Source organism: Felis catus, chromosome C2 (assembly GCF_018350175.1).
Source record: "Felis catus isolate Fca126 chromosome C2, F.catus_Fca126_mat1.0, whole genome shotgun sequence".
In the NCBI taxonomy this organism is placed as follows: Eukaryota; Metazoa; Chordata; class Mammalia; order Carnivora; family Felidae; genus Felis; species Felis catus.
The window spans coordinates 107,327,909-107,347,426 of record NC_058376.1 but is presented as its reverse complement, the minus strand read 5'-3'; the positions used below and the strand labels follow the sequence as shown (position 1 = coordinate 107,347,426).

The window sequence follows — 19,518 nt, the reverse complement described above, 5'->3', positions numbered from 1 at the left end:
TCATATGGTAGTTCTATTTTTAGTTTTTTGAGGAACCTCCATACTGTTTTCCAGAGTGGCTACACCAGCTTGATTTCCACCAACAATGCAAAAGAGATGTTCTTTCTCCGCATCTTCGCCAACATCTGTTGTTGTCTGAATTGTTAATGTTAGCCACTCTGACAGGTGTGAGGTGGTATCTCATTGTGGTTTTGACTTGTATTTCTCTGATGATGAGTGATGAGCATTTTCTCATGTGTTGGTTGGCCAGCTGGATGTCTTCTTTGGAGAAATGTTTATTCATGTCTTTTGCCAATTTCTTCACTGGATTATTTGTTTTTTGGGTGTGGAGTTTGATAAATTCTTTATAGATTTTGGATACTAACCCGTTATCTGATATGTCATTTTCAAATATCTTCTCCCATTCTGTCAGTTGCCTTTTAGTTTTGTTGATTGCTTCCTTCGCTGTGCAGAAGCTTTTTATTTTGATGAGGTCCCAGTAGTTCATTTTTGCTTTTGTTTCCCTTGCCTCCGGAGATGTGTTGAGTAAGAAGTTGCTCCGGGCAAGATCAAAGAGGTTTTTGCCTGCTTTCTCCTCGAGGATTTTGATGGCTTCTTGTCTTACATTAGGTCTTTCATCCATTTATTTTTGTGTCTGGTGTAAGAAAGTGGTCCAGGTTCATTATTCTGCATGTCTCTGTCCAGTTTTCCCAGCACCACTTGCTGAAGAGACTGTCCTTATTCCATTGGATATTCTTTCCTGCTTTGTCAAAGATTAGTTGGCCATACGTTTGTGGGTCACTTTCTGGGTTCTCTATTCTGTTGCATTGATCCGAGTGTCTGTTCTTGTGCCAGTCCCATACTGTCTTGTTGATTACAGCTTTGTAGTATAGCTTGAAGTCTGTGATTATGATGCCTCCTGCTTTGGTTTTCTTTTTCAAGATTGCTTTGGCTATTTGGGTTTTTTTCTGGTTCCATAAAAATTTTAGGACTATTTGTTCTAGCTCTGTGAAGAATGCTGGTGTTATTTTGATAGGGATTGCATTGAATATGTAGATTGCTTTGGATAGTATTGACATTTTAACAATATTTGTTCTTCCAATCCATGAGCATGGAATATATTTCCATTTTTTGGTGTCTTTTTTCAATTTTACAAGCTTTCTATAGTTTTCAGTGTATAGATTTTTCACCTCTTTGGTTAGATTTATTCCTAGGTATTTTATGTTTTTTGGTGAAAAATAAGCATTTCTGATAAAATGCTTAAACATTTTTCTGGTAAGCTTTGAGTAGTATTAAGATTCTGGTTTTTTTTTAATGTTTATTTATTTATTTTAAGAGAGAAAAAGTGCAAGTGGGCAGGGGCAGAGAGAGACAGAATCCCAAGCAGGCTCTGTACCACCAGTGCAGAGGCCCAATGTGGGCCTCTGACTCATGAACTATGAGATCATGACCTGAGCTGAAGTCAGACACTTAACCAACAGAGACACCCAGGTGTCCCACAGTGGTATTAAGATTCTGAAAAGCTAATTACTCACCCTCCTTGACTGTCACTAATGGTCATTTATGAATCTAATTAATGATTATATATTTCTTAAGTACTTTTTTATTTTTTAAGTAGATTAATCTGTTATACTTTTATCTATAGTGTATGTACATTCTTGTTTTTTCCACATCTTTGCCAAGATTTGTATGGCTACAATTTTTCATTCTTGCCAGTCTGCTCTTTGTAAAATGGCATATCATTTTAAAATAGTTAAATCAATATTTTCAACGATTTTTAGTGAGACTAAACATTTTTTCTTATGTTTATTGGCCATTTGAGTTTCCCGTTCAGTGAATTTTCTGTTCACATTCTTTGCCCAGTTTTGTCTTGAATTATTTGTCTCTTCCTTGTTGATGTAGCAGATTTTTGTGTTAGTGACACATATTTCAAACACTTCTCATACCTTGTGCTTGCCTTTTTTGTTATAGTGTCTTTTGTAATACAGAAATTTAAACATTTATGTAGTCAAATATTTATTTATTTTCCATGATTTCTGCTCACTTACATCTTAAGACATTCTTTCTTATCCCGAGGTCATAAAGACAACTTTTGATATTTTCTTCTAATTATAAGGTTTCATTGATAGCATGTAGGCTTTGAATCAACCTGGAGTTATCTATATAGTGTCTTTGTTATTCTTGAGAGAAAGAGAGAGAGAAATGCTGGCCAGAGAATATTAGCTAACCTGTATTGAGAAACCACAACAGTGACCACTGTTCTGAGAACTCTCTATGTATTAATTTATTCAATCCTCAAACAGCTCTATGAGGTAGGAGCAAATATTATTGCCATGGTACAGATAAAGAAACTGGATCTCAGAGCCAAAGTCTTCAGAACTGGCAAGTGACAGAGGCAGATTTAAAGACAGGAAGTCTGACTTCAGAGCCACGTTTACCTACTTTGCTAGGTGTATGAGTCAAGATAGGTGGGTTATGCTGCAGTAATACCAAAACCTTAGTTTTTAACAGAACAAAAGGTTGTCTCTTCCTCGTGCAAAGTGTAGTGGGTCTGGATGGCTCTCCAGAGAGCCGTCTTCCTTGGAGGTGGCTCAGAATTCTGTGCCCATCTGCTGGCAACTTAATATCAACCTCTGCTTCTACAATCACCATGGTAAGTGAAAAGAGGGAACACAGAGACTCATGTAGTTGTTTTTAAAAGCTTCTGTGGGGAGTGACACATATCCCTTCTCATATTTCATTGGCTAAAGCAAGTCACATGGCCAAGCCTTAGTTCAAGAGGCAGGGAAGTGTAATCTTCTTATGTGCCCAGAGTAGAGAAGAATCAGATACATCGGTGACAGCTATGGTGTCACCATGGCATGTGCTCATGTTTTAGCTCTGCCATTGACTAGCTGTGTGACTTTCAACAGGTCCCTTTGCTTCTAATTTTAATATTTGGAAGACGGCAGCACTCATTTATTCAGTTGGTACCCATTATTTGTTGAGACCCCAGTGTATGCCAGCTACTATGTGACCCTGCAAATGCAATAGTAAATGGGGTACAACTCCTGCCCTCAAACAGTTTGCAATTTAATCGTTATCTAACTGTTGATCTTCAGTTCTAAAATGTCAAGACTCAATTAAAAAGCAACCACAATAACAAAACTTCCAGAGCATTACATTCTAGAGACTCAGGCATTTTCCTAAGAGTTTCTTCCTTTTTGGGGGACGTGAATCCACCTGACAGCAGCGTTAACTCATTTACAGCAACAGATGCACATGCACATCACTTTCAAATTGCTAGTGCATGTACATACTGGCACATGTGGGGAAAATAAAGCAGATTTTGGATTATTCTCCCAGCTATTTTGAATTTAGTGAGCAGAACACTTCATAAAAAAACAGAAGAAAATCAATTTGATTGAGAAATACCTATGCAGATAACTTCGCTACATAATATACATTCTAGATATCAAAGTGGTTTTTATTACTTATGAATAAAGAATATTACAAAACTAAAGATTTCAAAACCTTTTTGATTTGCAGCTAATTTTTCCCTAGAGGAATATTTATTGGTATAAAATGTAAGAAATATGAAGAAGTATATTTGTGAATATGCACAAAACTGGTTTGCCAATTTCTAAAAAAATCTCTTAGGACTTGAAGCAGGCTGCCAAGTTTTAATTTACTAGTTGCCTGTAGTGAAAACACAGTTTTCATGAAAAATTTATAAGAATTTGAGCCATTGTCTTTAATCATGAGGCAACAGTTTAAGATTTGAATGAAATACACACAAAAATTCCATTCTACTTTGCCTTGATGCAATTATGGCATTTCCTTTATTCTTAAAACTGCAAGTCTAATTCTTAAACCAAAGCCAAAAAAGTGATGCAATAGTTGGATGCATCTTCAGTGTCTTACAGACCATTGTAAATAAATTTCTGATTAATCACATTCATTCGTCATCCTTCTTACAATCCTTCAGCACTTAAGAGATATTGAGTTAGTTTCACAATATAACAGTTTTTGATTAACTTGCTACTTGTTCATACTTTGAATTTATTTAACATTGGTATGCTTGTTCCTCGCCTAATAGTAAAACAAGGACAGAGACCATGATTGTATCCTCTCAGAACCTCTGGTTTGCCCAGTAAGCCTCCAGTACTTATTCTGGGCTTTCTTAAAGGCTAAATAAGAGTAATAGAATCTTTGAGTATGGGAAGAGCTTAGATAAGCTGGTTATATTTACGAAGGAGAGATCAATAACCATTCTCTATTTTCCTTATATATATTCTCCCTGAGTGATCCAGTCTACTGCCATGACCTCAAGGGCTACCTTATGATTTCTAAATCCATGCCTCCCTTAATGGCCTTCTTCCAGAGGCCCACACAGGCATTTCAGACACCACCACCACCTGGTTATATACGCAGATAACTCAGACTCAAAACATAAATAACAATGCTTTATCTTCTTCCTCCACCTCAGTTTCCCTTGTGGTCTCTTTTTTCAGGATGGTGCGATCATCCATTCAGCCATACGAAGCACCTGGAGTCATCCTTAGTTCTTCCATTTTCCTTATTAAGAACCAAGTCCTGTTGGTTCTACTTCTTTAATAGCTCTTGAATCCATCCTCTCCCTATAACTTCCAATTTTGGTTTTGACCTTCATGTCCTACCTAATTCTAGTAATAGCTTCCTAAGTGGTCTTCCTATTTCCAGCCAGGTTTCTTCAGATTGTTTTCTCCATACCCAGGCCTGTGAGTTTTCTCATCCAAATCTGATCACATCAGTATATGTACAATTCCTGTTTCACTCTATCTGGCGAATGGCTGTAGTTCCACATTCTGGGCTTTTCCCACTATGGGTGTCTGCCCAGGAGGTCTCAGTCAATTGTGTCCTGAGATTGTTGCCCCTGTTTCCACACTCCTAAAATGTGTCTCAAGTCATACTTGCTTGTCTCAATAGAGCTCTTTCTCACCCTGACCATGCTCTCTCTCTTCTGTTCACCTTATTTCCATTTCCTTGCTTTGTGGCAATTGCAGAGGACAAGGGGAAGAGAAGTATGGAGGGAAGAAATAAAAAGCACTAAAGAACTGGAGCCCAGTTTCCTGATGCTCTTTTCCTTTTAATCCTAGAGTCCATGGTCTTCTTTTGTAAAATGTTTTCTATTCCATACCATTCTGCAGTTTTTGTGTGCCTCTGAGTGGAATGTGTTATGTCAGTCTGTGAGCCTCAAACAACACTATTGAGGATATGGCAAAGCTATTCCATAGTATTGCTGCCTTGGCATCCATTTTCTTTGGCCAAGTGGGCTGTAGGGGCCTTAAACTGACACTAATCCCCTCATGCACAATCATGCCCTAGAAAACAGCCTGCAGAGTCACAAACAAATACATACCCCTGATATGATGCCTCCAGTGGCTCTCATGATCAACAGTTTCCCCTGGTTCCTAGGGCCTTCTCCTGATATGCCTGCTAGATAGACTCTGGTGAGGCTTACAGAAACCTGCTTTTTGTTGAATTGACCAATCTGGCCTTATCCTGGGAACCCGAAAGCTCTCTATCTGTAGCTGCTATAAAGGCATGTGTCCCAGGTCCTGCCTCTTTCTCTGTCTGCACCTTGTCTTGACCTCCCCATGTAGCCCCTCAAGGTGTGCCATGTACTTCCCTCAGAACCTGTGAGTAATCAATTTCTCTATTTCAATTTCTCCTGTGGTCTGTTTTTGAACTGAGATTCACCATCTGGCACTTTGTGCTACATTTAACAAATGGTAATTTAACAGTCATAACAGGCAATGACCCTGTCTACCAATATCGCTTTGTCCTTTCAAAGATTACCACATGAAAAATCATTAATTAATAATTGTTTTTTGATAATGATGAAAGAAGTTAAAGGAAGGAAGAAAAACATGAAACTTTAGAAAAAGGCAAACTGTTTCAAGATAATCTTGAATGTTGGCTTAAAATAATATGTTCTAGGGGTGCTTGGTGGCTCAGTCAGTTAAGCGTCTGACTTTGGCTCAGGTAACAATCTCACAGCTTATGAGTTTGAACCCCATGTCAGGCTCTGTGCTGACAGCTCAGAGCCTGGAGCCTGCTTCAGATTCTGTGTCTCCCTCTCTTTCTCTGCCCCTCCCCCACTTGTGCTCTCTCGGTCTCTCTCAAAAATAAATAAACATTAAAAAAATAAAATAATACATCCATTACAATTGCACCAGAAACCATAAGATACCTAGGAATAAACCTAACCAGAGAGATAAAAATTCTGTATGCTGAAAACTATAGAAATTGAAGAATACACAAAGAAAAGGAAAAACATTCCATGCCTATACTACCCAAAGCAATATATACATTCAATGCAATCCCTATCAAAATAACATTAGCATTCTTCACAGAGGTAGAACAAGTAATTCTAAAATTTGTATAGAACCATGAAAGACACCAAATAGCCACAGTAGTATTGAAAAAGAAAGCCAAAACTGGAAGAATCACAGTTTCAGACTTCAAACTGTAATACAAAGCTGTAAACATCAAGACAGTATGTTACTGGCACAAAAATAGACACATAGATCAATGAAACAGAATAGAGAACCCAGAAATGGACCCACAAATGAATGGCCAACTAGTCTTCAACAAAACAGGAACAATTATCCAATGAGAAAAAGACAGACTCTCCAGCAAATGGTGCTGGGAAAACTGGACAACAACATGCAGAAAAATGAAACTGGACCACTTTCTTACACCATACACAAAAATAAATTCAAAATGGATGAAAGACCTAAATGTGATACAGGAAACAATCAAAATCCTAGAGGGGAAAAAACGGAGCAACCTCTTTGACCTCAGCCACAGCAACTTCTCACTGGACATGTCTCCAGAGGCAAGAGAAATAAAAGCAAAAATGAACTATTGGGACTTCATCAAGATAAAAACCTTCTGTACAGCAAAGGAAACAATCAACTAAACTAAAAGGCAAACGATGAAATGGGAGAAGATATTTGCAAATGACATATAGGATAAAGGGTTAGTATCAAATGGGGCTCCTGTGTGGCTCAATTGGTTAAGCGTCTTATTTCTGCTCAGGTTATGATCTGTCTCTCAAAAATAAATAAACATTAATTTTTTTTTAAAAAAAGTTAGTATCCAAAATCTATTAGAACTTATCAAACTCAACACCCAAAAAATAATCCAGTGAAGAAATGGGCAGAAGACATAAATAGACACTTTCCAAAGAAGACATCCAGATGGCTAACAGACACATGAAAGGAGGCTCAATATCATTTATCTTCAGGGAACTACACATCAAAACCACAATGAAATATCATCTCACACCTGTCAGAATGTCTAAAATTAACAATTCAGAAAACAATAGATGTTGGTGAAAATGCAGAGAAAGGGGTACCGTTTTTTGCACTGTTGGTGGGAATGTAAATGGTGCAGCCACTCTGGAATACAGTATGGAGATTCCTCAAAAAAATTAAAAATAGAACTACCCCATGACCCAGCAATTGCACTGCTAGGTATTTATCCAAAGAATACAAAAACGCTGATTTGAAAAGGCACATGCACCCCAATGTTTATAGCAGCACTATCAACAACAGCCAAAGTATGGAAAGAGTTCAAATGTCCATTGACTAACAAATGGATAAAGAAGATGTGAGATATATATATATATGTATATATATATATATATATATATATACACACACACACACACAATGGAATATATATCTTTTGGCAATCAAAAAGAATAAAATCTTTCCATTTGCAACAAGGTGTATTATGCTAAGTGAAATAATTCAGAGAAACACAAATATCATATGATTTCACTCATATATGGAATTTAAGAAGCAAAACAGATGAACATAGGGGAAGGGAAGGAAAAATGAGATGAAAACAGAGAGGGAGGCAAACCATAAGAGACTTAAATACAGAGGACAAACAGGATTTCTGGAGGGGAGGTGGTTGGGGGACGAACTAAATGGGTGATGGGCATTACGGAGGCCACTTGTTGGGATGAGCACTGGGTGTTATATGTAAGTGATGAATCACTGGGTTCTACTCCTAAAACCAATACTACACTATATGTTAGCTAATGTGAATTTAAATAAATCAAATTTGTTTATTAAAAAATTTTTAAAAAATAATGAAATAACATGTCCAAGGGAAGAAACATTTACCTTCTGCTGTGGAAATGTGGACTCCATCATGGCTGTTTCAAAGCTGTGAGCACCGTCTGCCTGGGTCTTCTCCCACAGATCTCTGAGGAATTGTACAGAATGACTCTGTATAGACAGTGGCTCAGGAAACAGGCTCTGAAAGGCATTAATGAGAAAACCATAACATTATCTCTTACCTGAACAATAAAGTTTGATTGATGACAAGGTACCATTTGGGCTTGGTTTGAACTTCAGCATGGTTTAAATTTAAATAAAACAACAAAGAAATCTATCTCGAAGATCAAACACATGATGCATTTTGGGCTTTTCATTTTTTAATAGAAGATTAAAATTATTGAATAGGACTCCAAGGCAGTTGATACTGATCTCTAAATTTGTCCAACCTTTGTAATACAGTGTTACCTTGATCATTTCCCAAACATGGTACTTAATTGGAAAATGGTTAATATAAATATTCATATTTGTTTGTGCAAAGATCTGATAATTATGGCATAAAATTAAAACTAAAGTACAAATATCAAATCAGTTTATACAGGGTAGATCATGAAGGCTAGAAGTAAAATGACTAAAAGTTCATTATGCAACAGCTCAAACATGAACAGTATGAGTGGGTGGTGGGGGAAACAAAAACACTTTTTTGGGTGTTTTTTTGGGTGTTTAGGGGTGACTATTCCTAGATCTAATAGTCTAAGTTCTGAAAAATAAGATTATTTATGTAGAGAAAATCACCTTTCTCAACACCCAAAAAACAAATAATCCGGTGAGGAAATGGGCAAAAGACATGAATAGACACTTCTCCAAAGAAGACATCCAGATGGCCAACCAACACATGAAAAAATGCTCAACATCACTCATCATCAGGGAAATACAAATCAAAACCACAATGAGATACCACCTTACACCTATCAGAATGGCTAACATTAACAATGCAGGCAACAACAGATGTTGGCGAGGATGCAGAGAAAGAGGATCTCTTTTGCACTGCTGGTGGTAATTCAAACTGGTACAGCCACTCTGGAAAACATTATGGAGGTTCCTCAAAAAATTAAAAATAGAACTACCATATGACCCAGCAATTGCATTACTAGGTATTTATCCAAGGGATACAGGTATGCTGTTTTGAAGGGGCACATGCACACCCCATGTTTATAGCAGCACTATCAGCAATAGCCAAAGAATGGAAAGAGCCCAAATGTCCATTGATGGATGAATGGATAAAGAAGATGTGGCGCACACACACACACACACACACACACACACACACACACACACAATAGAGTATTACCTGGCAAGCAAAAACAATGAAATCTTGCCATTTGCAACTACGTGGATGGAACTAGAGGGTATTATGTTAAGCGAAATTAGTCAGTCAGAGAAAGACAAACACATATAACCTCACTCATATGAGGACTTTAATACACAGAACAGATGAACACAAGGGAAGGGAAGCAAAAATAATATAAAAACAGGGAGGGGGACAAAACATAAGAAACACTTAAATATGGAGAACAGAGGGTTACTGGAGGGGTTGTGGGAGGGGGGATGGGCTAAATGGGTAAAGGGCACTAAGGAATCTAGTCCTGAAATCATTGTTGCACTATATGCTAAGTAACTTGGATATAAATTTTTAAAAAATCACAATTACCTATATTTCATTTAAGTCAATGAAAACAAAGTTTTAAAGGAAGATTTAAGTTGTTTATATATTTACTAATCAATCGTGTTTAATAGTCATTTAAACATTGTGTTGTGCTATCTATAAAGTGAGAAGTATTTTACGTTTATTTTTTTTATTTTTTTTATTTTTTGGGACAGAGAGAGACAGAGCATGAACGGGGGAGGGGCAGAGAGAGAGGGAGACACAGAATCGGAAACAGGCTCCAGGCTCTGAGCCATCAGCCCAGAGCCCGACGCGGGGCTCGAGCTCACGGACCGCGAGATCGTGACCTGGCTGAAGTCCGACGCTTAACCGACTGCGCCACCCAGGCGCCTCGAGAAGTATTTTAATTCAAAGGAACAATTTTATAAAAACATAGAACATAATAAAGGGCATAAAATATTATTTATATACTTATAATACCATGTGTATTATCCTTTATATGTGAGGTCTGGTAAAATAATGGAATTGGTTTATAAAATTTTATTTTCTGTGTCAGTGATTGCCCAAGAATTAGCTTATGGGGATTTAGGTGGTCTGTGTGTACAAAGTTTCAATTTACTAAATGAAAACCAATAAGTTTTTTCCCAGAAAAATTTAATTATTATCATCACCAAGATAAGCTGTTTTTTATACTGAGTGAAGAAAGGTGGAGGATCTCATACCCCAAATAAGTAGCTTACAGATTAAAAAAGTCTAAGAGCCCATAACAGATTAATTATACAACCCATAATGTGGACACATCTGGGAGTTTCTTAATTATTATCAGAAACTTAGACAGCATATGATTTTTCACTTGAAGAAAAATAGGACCTGATTTAACGAATCACCATTCCAAAGAGGATCATTGAGATCGGAATCTGTGAAGTTGGGAATTCCATGAATGTGTTAAATTGACAGAGAAAAGAAAGAGTCTGACCCAGCATATAAGGCTAGTACTGGGTTTGTAATGATCAAGTCAAAGATTTGATTATTGTTTAATCACAAGTCAGGATTCACCCAGACTACCCAATAATAAGCATGTGGAAAAAGAAAGGAAACATAGTAAAATTAACAAAGAAGAAAAGCAGCATAAACTATAGATACTTTTGCGTGATTTTGCTTAAAGAGAAACATAAGAATCAGACTAAATCAATAAAACAAGACTGAAGGGGCAAAAATAAAATCAAGTTTTTGGTTTATTTTCTGAAAACTGACAACTAAGAAGAACAAAGCCAACAATGAAACCAAATACAAAATCACTGATGAAAACTATTTGAAAAATATAAGTAGAAGAATAATAAGGTCAGTTCAAGAAAAGGAAAAAAAATGCTGCTTTTTATATTCACATAAATTTGGTTCACATCAAACTGTGAGTTGTTCTCTATGAGATATTATTGTTTTTTTTTAAAGTCTTCATATAGGAAAAGATGGTATTCCTAAGGCATGTCTAAGTTGTCTCTTAATTACTATAGTTCCATTTTATGATTACGATCTATTCAGCATTAAAATTCATTTTTCTTAGTAAGCTTTCATTTTCTTTATAAAGAAATGTAATTATCTGGTTGGTGACTTTGATAGGTGCTCTTATAGAAATATTTTATTTTATTTTATTTATCTTTTTAATATGAAATTTATTGTCAAACTGGTTTCCATACAACACCCAGTGCTCATCCCAACAGGTGTCCTCCTCAATGCCCATCACCCACTTTCCCCTCCCTCCCACCCCCATCAACCCTCAGTTTATTCTCAGTTTTTAAGAGTCTCTTATGGTTTGGCTCCTTCCCTCCCTAACTTTTTTTTTCCTTCCCCTCCCCCATGGTCTTCTGTTAAGTTTCTCAGGATCCACATAAGAGTGAAAACATATGGTATCTGTCTTTCTCTGTATGACTTATTTCACTTAGCATAACACTCTCCAGTTCCAGCCACGTTGCTACAAAAGGCCATATTTCATTCTTTCTCATTGCCAAGTAGTATTCCATTGTGTATATAAACCACAATTTCTTTATTATTTTATTTTTTAAAATTTATTTGAGAGAGAGAGAGTGCAGGGGAGGGGCAGAGAGAGAAAGGGAGAGAGAGAATCCCAAGTGGGTTCCATGCTCAGTGCAGAGCCTGATGCGGGGCTCAAACTCATGAACTTTGAGATCACGACCTGAGCCAAAATCAAGAGTCGGATGCTTAACCGATTGAACCACCCAGGCGTGCCTTGCCTAATTTTTACCTATTTTTTAACATTCATGTTCTGTTTCACCCCTTCCTGCTCCTGCCTGCGACTCCACATTTCATTTTTTAACACATGTGCTACTAGGAAAAGACCACAGAGACCACTGAGTCAGGTGTCAGGTTTTCTGAGTTCTGCCTTTAATTTTCTTATCTGTAAAAATGATGTCTGATATTCTTTCTATTATTTACATTTTATAGTCTATATTTAAATTTTATGTGAAAGTTTAATATATTCAAGATAAGTATTTCCAAATATTCAAGAATCTCTTTTGATGCTAAAATGTTTGCATTAAGTTGTTCATTAAATTGAAATTTCCTCTTTATGTAATTTTACCTATATACATAACATCTATGGGGAAAGGCGGCATTCCCGTATCTTAATAATGTCAAAAAGGATATGTTGACACTAAAATTAATTGGAGATTGGAAGGCTGTGGAGAAATAAAGACAAACTCTACATAAAGAAAGCTATTCCTCCAAACAAGCTGTTTTTGTTATTGTGTAACAGAAGTATTTTCTCTTTTCTTCTTCCTTTTTAAACTAAGAATATTCATGATATTAATAGGTTTGGCCTCCTTGATGCTAATCCCAGGTCTCTTATAAAGAAACTATCCTAAAATATAGAAAACTCATGTTAAAAATTACTAATGAAATGTGTATGTGTTGCTGTTATTTACATCGAACTCTAGTCAAAGAAAAATTCAGTAAAAATGATTATAAACTCTTACCCCACCAACTCACTATGGAGCCATGACAAGCATGGATATACATACCTGCTGAAAGAGGAACATGATCTGGATCCATGGCTGAGGCTCTTGGCTGATGAGAATAAAACTGGATTTACTGTAGAGGCAGTAATGACCCTTCAGGGAGCAGGTAAAGAACAACTTTGCTACACAACTTCTAACAGAATCTAGAAACAAATGTACATAGCATTAAACATGGATTCCTTCCAGAGTCACACTTTATACTTCAACATACAAACACCTTTAAAAATACATTCTTCAGTTTTCAGTCTTTGAACCAATAACTCCAAACAACTGTGTATTTGGGTGTGGATCCATTTCATGGAATGTAGATTTAACTAAAAGATGCTTTCAACAAGGTATATTCTTTCTATCCATCCTTCCCTTGTTTCAACTAATAATGCATGAGGAATCTCTAAGCAACTCACCTGGAAGAAAGAAAACCTCGTGCCAATAATAAGGGAGATACAGTGTTGTTTCCATCTGAATGGGCACTTTGAAATGATAATGTGGGAAGGATAAGAAAATGCATGGAGGAAACCTAGGCATTTTCTGGGCAGTGGATAGTATGACATGAACCAGTGACACTGTTCTCGTAGTTGTGCAGGGGCCACAAAGACAGCCCCCAGAATAACTCAGCTGGAGGTGTGGCTTCCTGTGAGCTGGCCTGGTCTGGTTAGAAAAGCTTATTTCATATTGAAGAGGTTCAGCAGGGAAACTTACTGAGATCATCTTTTATGGATAAGAAAGTGGGGGGGAGGATGGTGGTGGTGCCATGGAGCAGAGGTGGCAAGAAGCCATTTAATTTTTACACCCTGCAAGATGGGTGTTACTATTTTTATTTTAAAAATGAGGAAATTTAGTGCATTGGCATGTCAGCTTAGTGAACCACTGTGAATGACTTGTTTACCACTATGATGTTGGCTTATGGCATGCAATAGATGCTTGATAGGGCATCTAGAAAGATGAATGATGCTCAGGGATCCAGAAAAACTCCTCAAGTCTACCCAATCTGGGGCAGAGCCAGGATTTGAACTCAGCTGAGCTGATGCCATGTTAGGATACTTTAGGCTCTTCTATACTGGGAATTTTTTTTTTTCAACGTTTTTTTTTTTAATTTATTTTTGGGACAGAGAGAGACAGAGCATGAACGGGGGAGGGGCAGAGAGAGAGGGAGACACAGAATCGGAAACAGACTCCAGGCTCCGAGCCATCAGCCCAGAGCCTGACGCGGGGCTTGAACTGACGGACCGCCAGATCGTGACCTGGCTGAAGTCGGACGCTCAACCGACTGCGCCACCCAGGCGCCCCTATACTGGGAATTTTTAAATCTATCATTTGATAATGCATAGGGTATTTATTCTTTCAGAGTTAAGCTGATATTTTAAGTGAAATATTTTGAAAATCATTGGATTTTAGTATGTACTACTTTAAAAATGGAAATATGGGTTATAATTTATTAAAAGTTGATGGGGACCCTAATAACATGACAGTCAGTCCTCACCTAAGACAGTACCCTGGGGTTCCCTAGAAAATTGGGGAGGCTTATCTGTGCACCATAAGGGCTCAGTTGTGAAGGAATAACAGGTTTTTCAGAAAGAGTTTGGAAGAATTAAAGATGAACAGCCAATGACACATTAGGAGAAGGCATTAGAAATAAAATAGAGCCACAGGTCAATTTAGAAATATATACAGAGATCTTAATAGTTAACAACTTTCTGTGATTCTAAGACATTGGTATGGAAGAGGATGCTTTTGTGAGGTTAATTGCTTTAGGGAATTTTTAAAAATTGGGTTCAGTATCCAATAACCTTGTATAAAATCAGAAAGCATTTCTGCATTCTGTGGATGAATGGATCATGAGATGTAAAGAGTGACTGAAGGTTCAGTGGAAAAGACCAGGAGGCCCTGCATTGAGAAAGAAAGTCCTCAGAGTATAGAATTAAGCACAATATTGGCCTAACATTGCCCTACCAGAAATTATTTGAAAATGGTAACTAAAAATATTTTAGTACAGATGTTCTGAAAAATTGAGTTTAATAAATACTAGAGAAGCAGGAAGCCAAGTATTCTATAAGAGTATACACACAAAAATGGTATTTGAAATAAATCTAGCTCTGATGTACATGCTGAGACAGCAATATGTTTTGCTTTGACAGAAGGTTTCAAAAGAGAACAAGTTCTTTTCTAAGAACTTATGCAGTAGCTTGACAGTCACAAGTTGGGTCTCAGGCCTCTGCCAAGAAAAAAAGGTTTTGTCTTTTCCTTCCCTTAGATTCTCACTGCTAATTCATGTTTTCTTTTGCAGATGAACATTGATTAGATTTATTTTACTCACCCTGGGTCTACCAGCTTTCTATACACAAACCATAGGGGTCTCAGATCACAAAAATGGGCAAAGCAGTAGAAGAGAGGGGTTTGTATCTTAGAAGCAGATATGCTGGTTATAAAAATAAACCAGTTCTGTGATATCTTCTGTTAATTCTTTCCATAACCTGATCTGTGGCAACACTTTTTTCCTCATTTTTTTCAGAGTTTCCTAACTTGGAAAATTTCTCCACAACACTAACATTTAGTTGTTGATTTTTTGCTGCAATTTTCTCCCATATGTTCACTCTGTGGTATTGAATGGTAGGCATGCAGTGAATGATTGCTGGATGAATAATCAGGCACTATGTAGAGAGCAAGAAGGACCAGGATATTGACCCTGTTCTTAAGAAGCTTACAGCCAAATGGGAGAAACATCTATAAGTAAAACATAAATTGTTGTAAGTCCATGGGATAATGGAGGAACACACAATTCTGATTGCTCAGAGAAGTGAGCAGCTGTTTTCATTGGGGAATAAGAGGAATCTTCATGGAAGAGGAAATATTTGGGGTCACTTTGAGAGATAACCAATATTTTGAACTTAGAAAAAGTTGGGAGGAGACCAGCATTTTAAATGAAGGGAACATCCAGGGAAAAAATCACATAAGGCATGAAGCTTTAGGTAATTCCAGGTAGTGAGATAGTGTATCTGGGTCATTATGATAATTTTTCTTCTACATTTGATGTCAAAAGGGTTATTTATTTTTATAGAGTAAATGTTGAAGGCCATGCTTTGCTTAATATAGAATGCTTTGCATATTCCACCAAATCTGATTATTTCTTTCTTTTTGTAGATAACAGTTTATCTTTGTAAAAAATAAAGGATTTGCTGTGGTCTTTATAAATACTGAAGTTAACATGAACATCAATAATTGTATAGTACAATGTATTATAAGCTGAAATGTTCAAAATATACATCACACACATGGAGAGATTTAAAGCTATGATACAAAATACAAGAGCATGTTTCAGTTCAAGATGGCAACATAAGAAAAAACTCTGAACTCACTTTCACCCTGGAACCCACCACATTACACCTATTAATAGAACAATTCTTGGTGAAGAACTGAGGGCCGACTGAACAGCTACTGAGCAACCAAAATAGAAAGAATGGCAAGAAAACAGCAAGAGAGATGGAGACATCCCATGGTTTAACAGATATACAGCCACACCTCCAGTCAGCCGACAAAAGTCACTAAGCACACACAGTCTGCCTAAGGAACACCATACACAAGATCACTTCTTCAACTTTAGAAGTAGTCATTTCATCTTATCCACAGAGACAAACAGAGAAAAGCAAGAAAACTGGGGAGACAAAGGAATATGCTCCAAAGAAAGAACAAGAAAAAAAAAAACTCAGAAAAAGAACTAAATGAAATAGAGATAAACAATATGCCTGATAAAGAATTTAAAGTAATGATCACAAAGATACTCACTGGACTAGATAAAAGAATGGAAGAATGCAGAGACCTTCAATAAAGACATAGAAAATATTAAAAAGAACCAATAAGAATTGAAGAATACAATAACTGAAACAAAAAACATACTAGAGGGAATCAACAATAGACAAGAAAATGCAGAAGACGTATCATTGATCTGGAAGACAGGGTAATAGAAAGCACACAAGCTGAATAGCAAAAAGAGAAAAGTATTTTTTAAAATGAGGATAATTAAGGGATCTCTCGGACAACATCAAGCCAAAAAACATTCACATTGTAGAAAAAAAGAAAGAGGTGTAGAAACTTATGTCAAGAAATAATAACTGAAAACTTCCCTAACCTAAGAAGAGAAATAGACATTGAAGTCCAAGAAACAGAGATTCCAAACAAGATGAACCCAAGTAAGTCTACACCATAGCACATAATAATTAAAATGTCAAAGATTAAAGATAAACAGAGAATCACAAAAGCAGTGAGAGAGAAACAAAAAGTCACTTACAAAGGAAAAGCCTTAAGACTATAAACTAATTTTTAGCAGAAACTTTGCAAGCCAGAAGGAAGTGGCATGATATGTTCAAAGTGCTGAAAAGAAAAAAAACCTACAACCAGAAATACTCTAACTGGTAAGGTTATCATTCAGATTTGAAGTTGAGGTAAAGAGTTTCCCAGACAAACAAAAGATAAAGGAACTTATCACCATGAAACCAGCCTTATAAGAAATGTTAAAGGGATTTATTTAAGTGGAAAAGAAATGGCCATAATTAGGCATAAGAAAAATATGAATAAAAAGATGTAAAATATGACTATATATATATGTATACACACACACACACACACACACATATATATATATATATATATATATATATATAGTGGAGAAGTGGAAAAGTATGAATAAAAAGATGTAAAATATGACTATATATACATGTATGTATGTATACATACATACATGTATATACATACATGTATGTATACATACATGTATGTATATATACATATGTATATATAGTGGAGAAGAGAATAAAAAGGGAAAGAAAAGGAGAAAAAGAAAAAGAAAATCTTTAACACTCCACTTATATCAATGGATAGATCATCCAGACAGAAAATCCATAAGGAAACATTTTTTAAAATATTTATTTATTTTTGAGAGAGTGAGTGAGCAAGGGAGGGGCAGAGAGTGAGGGAGACAGGAGATCCTCTGTGGGCTCTGCACTAATAGCAGAGAGCCTGATGTGGGGCTCAAACTCACGAACCATGAGTTCATGACTTGAGACAAAGTCAGACGCTTAACCAACTGACCCACCTAGGTGCCCCAGGAAATAATGTCTTTGAATGGCACACTGGACCAGATGGGCATAACAGATATATACAGAACATCCCATCCAAAAACAACAGAATACACTTTTCAAGTGCACACGGACATTCTCCAGAACAGATCACATATTAGGCCATAAAACAAGACTCAATAAATCAAAGAGGATTGAAATCATACTGTGCATCTTTCCCAATCACAATGGTATGAAACTAGAAATACATCACAGGAACAAAACTGGAAAAAACACAAAGACATGGAGACTAAACAACATGATAGTAAACCAATGGGTCAATGAAACAATCAAGGAAGAAAAAAAAATAAATGGAGACAAATGAAAACACAAAGGTTCAAAATCTCAGAGACACAGTAAAAGCAGTCCTAAGAGAAAAGTATATAGCAATTCAGACCTACCTCAAGAAATAAGAAGAAAACCTCAATAAACAATCTAACCTTATGCCTAAGGGAACTAGAAAAAGAACAATGTGCAAGGTGAGTAGAAAAAAGGAAATAATAAAGATCAGAGTGGAAATGAATGATGTAGAGAGTTAAAAAAAAAACAGTATGAAAAAATTAATGAAACCAAGAGCTGGTTATTTGAAAATATAAACCAAACTGACAAACCGTTAAGTAGACTTACCAAGAACAATGGATAAAGGACCCAAATAAATAAAATCAGAAATGAAAGAGGAGAAGTAACAACTGAGACCACAGAAATACAAAGGATTTCAAGAAAATATTATGAAAAATTGTATGCCAACAAACTGGACAACCTAGAAGTAGATACATTTCTAGAAACATAGAATCTTCCAAAACTGAAGCAGGAAGAAACAGAAAATATCACAGACTGATTATAAGTAATTAAATTGAACTGGTAATAAAGAAAACTACCAAAAAATAAAATTCCAGGACTATATGGATTCACAGCTGAATTCTACTGGACATCTAAACAAGAGTTAATAGTTATTCTCCTCAAATTATTCCAAAAAATACAAGAGGAAAGAAAGCTTCCAAATACATTCCGTAAGTCTAGCATTAATTACCCTGATATCAAAACAGACAAAGATACCACCAAAAAAGAAAACTTCAGGCCAATACCCCTGATGAACATAAATTCAAAAATCTTCTACAAAATATTAGCAAATCATATATAACAATACATTAAAAAGACTGTTCACCACAATCAGGTGGGACTTATTCCTGGGATGCAAGATGGTTCAATAGTCGCAAATCAATCAATGTCATACACATCAACAAAACAAAGGATAAAAATCATATGATCATTTCAATAGATGCTTAAAAAGCATTTCACAACATTGAACATCCATTCATGATAAAAACTCAAAAAAATGGGGTTAGAGGAAACATACCTCAACATAATAAAGGCATGTATGGTAAACCCCAGCTAACATAATCCTCAGTGGTAAACAGCTGAGGTTTTTTTTTCGGGTCAGGAATAAGAAAAGGGTGTTCATTCTTACTACTTTTCTTCAACATATTACTAGAAGTCCTAGCCATAGTAATCAGACAAGAAAAAGAAATAAGAGGCATCCATATTGGTAAAGAAGAAGTAAAACTTTCACTATTTGCAGATGACATGATACTACATATAGAAAATCCTAAAGATTCCACCAAAAAACTATTAGAAAT

At 36.2% G+C, this 19,518-nt stretch overlaps 1 protein-coding gene across 11 annotated transcripts in view; it reads right to left on the bottom strand.

Annotated features, from left to right (window-relative positions):
- VEPH1 (ventricular zone expressed PH domain containing 1) overlaps positions 1–19,518 on the bottom strand; it is a 254,352-nt gene that overhangs the window by 55,870 nt on the left and 178,964 nt on the right. For all 11 annotated transcript variants that reach the window (XM_019810515.3, XM_045037395.1, XM_019810519.3 and 8 more), the window contains 2 exons: positions 12,777–12,916; positions 8,142–8,276 (listed from right to left, as the gene is read on the bottom strand). In XM_019810515.3, coding sequence (XP_019666074.1) covers positions 8,142–8,276; positions 12,777–12,916 — 275 coding nt within the window. The remainder of the gene's footprint in view (positions 1–8,141; positions 8,277–12,776; positions 12,917–19,518) is intronic.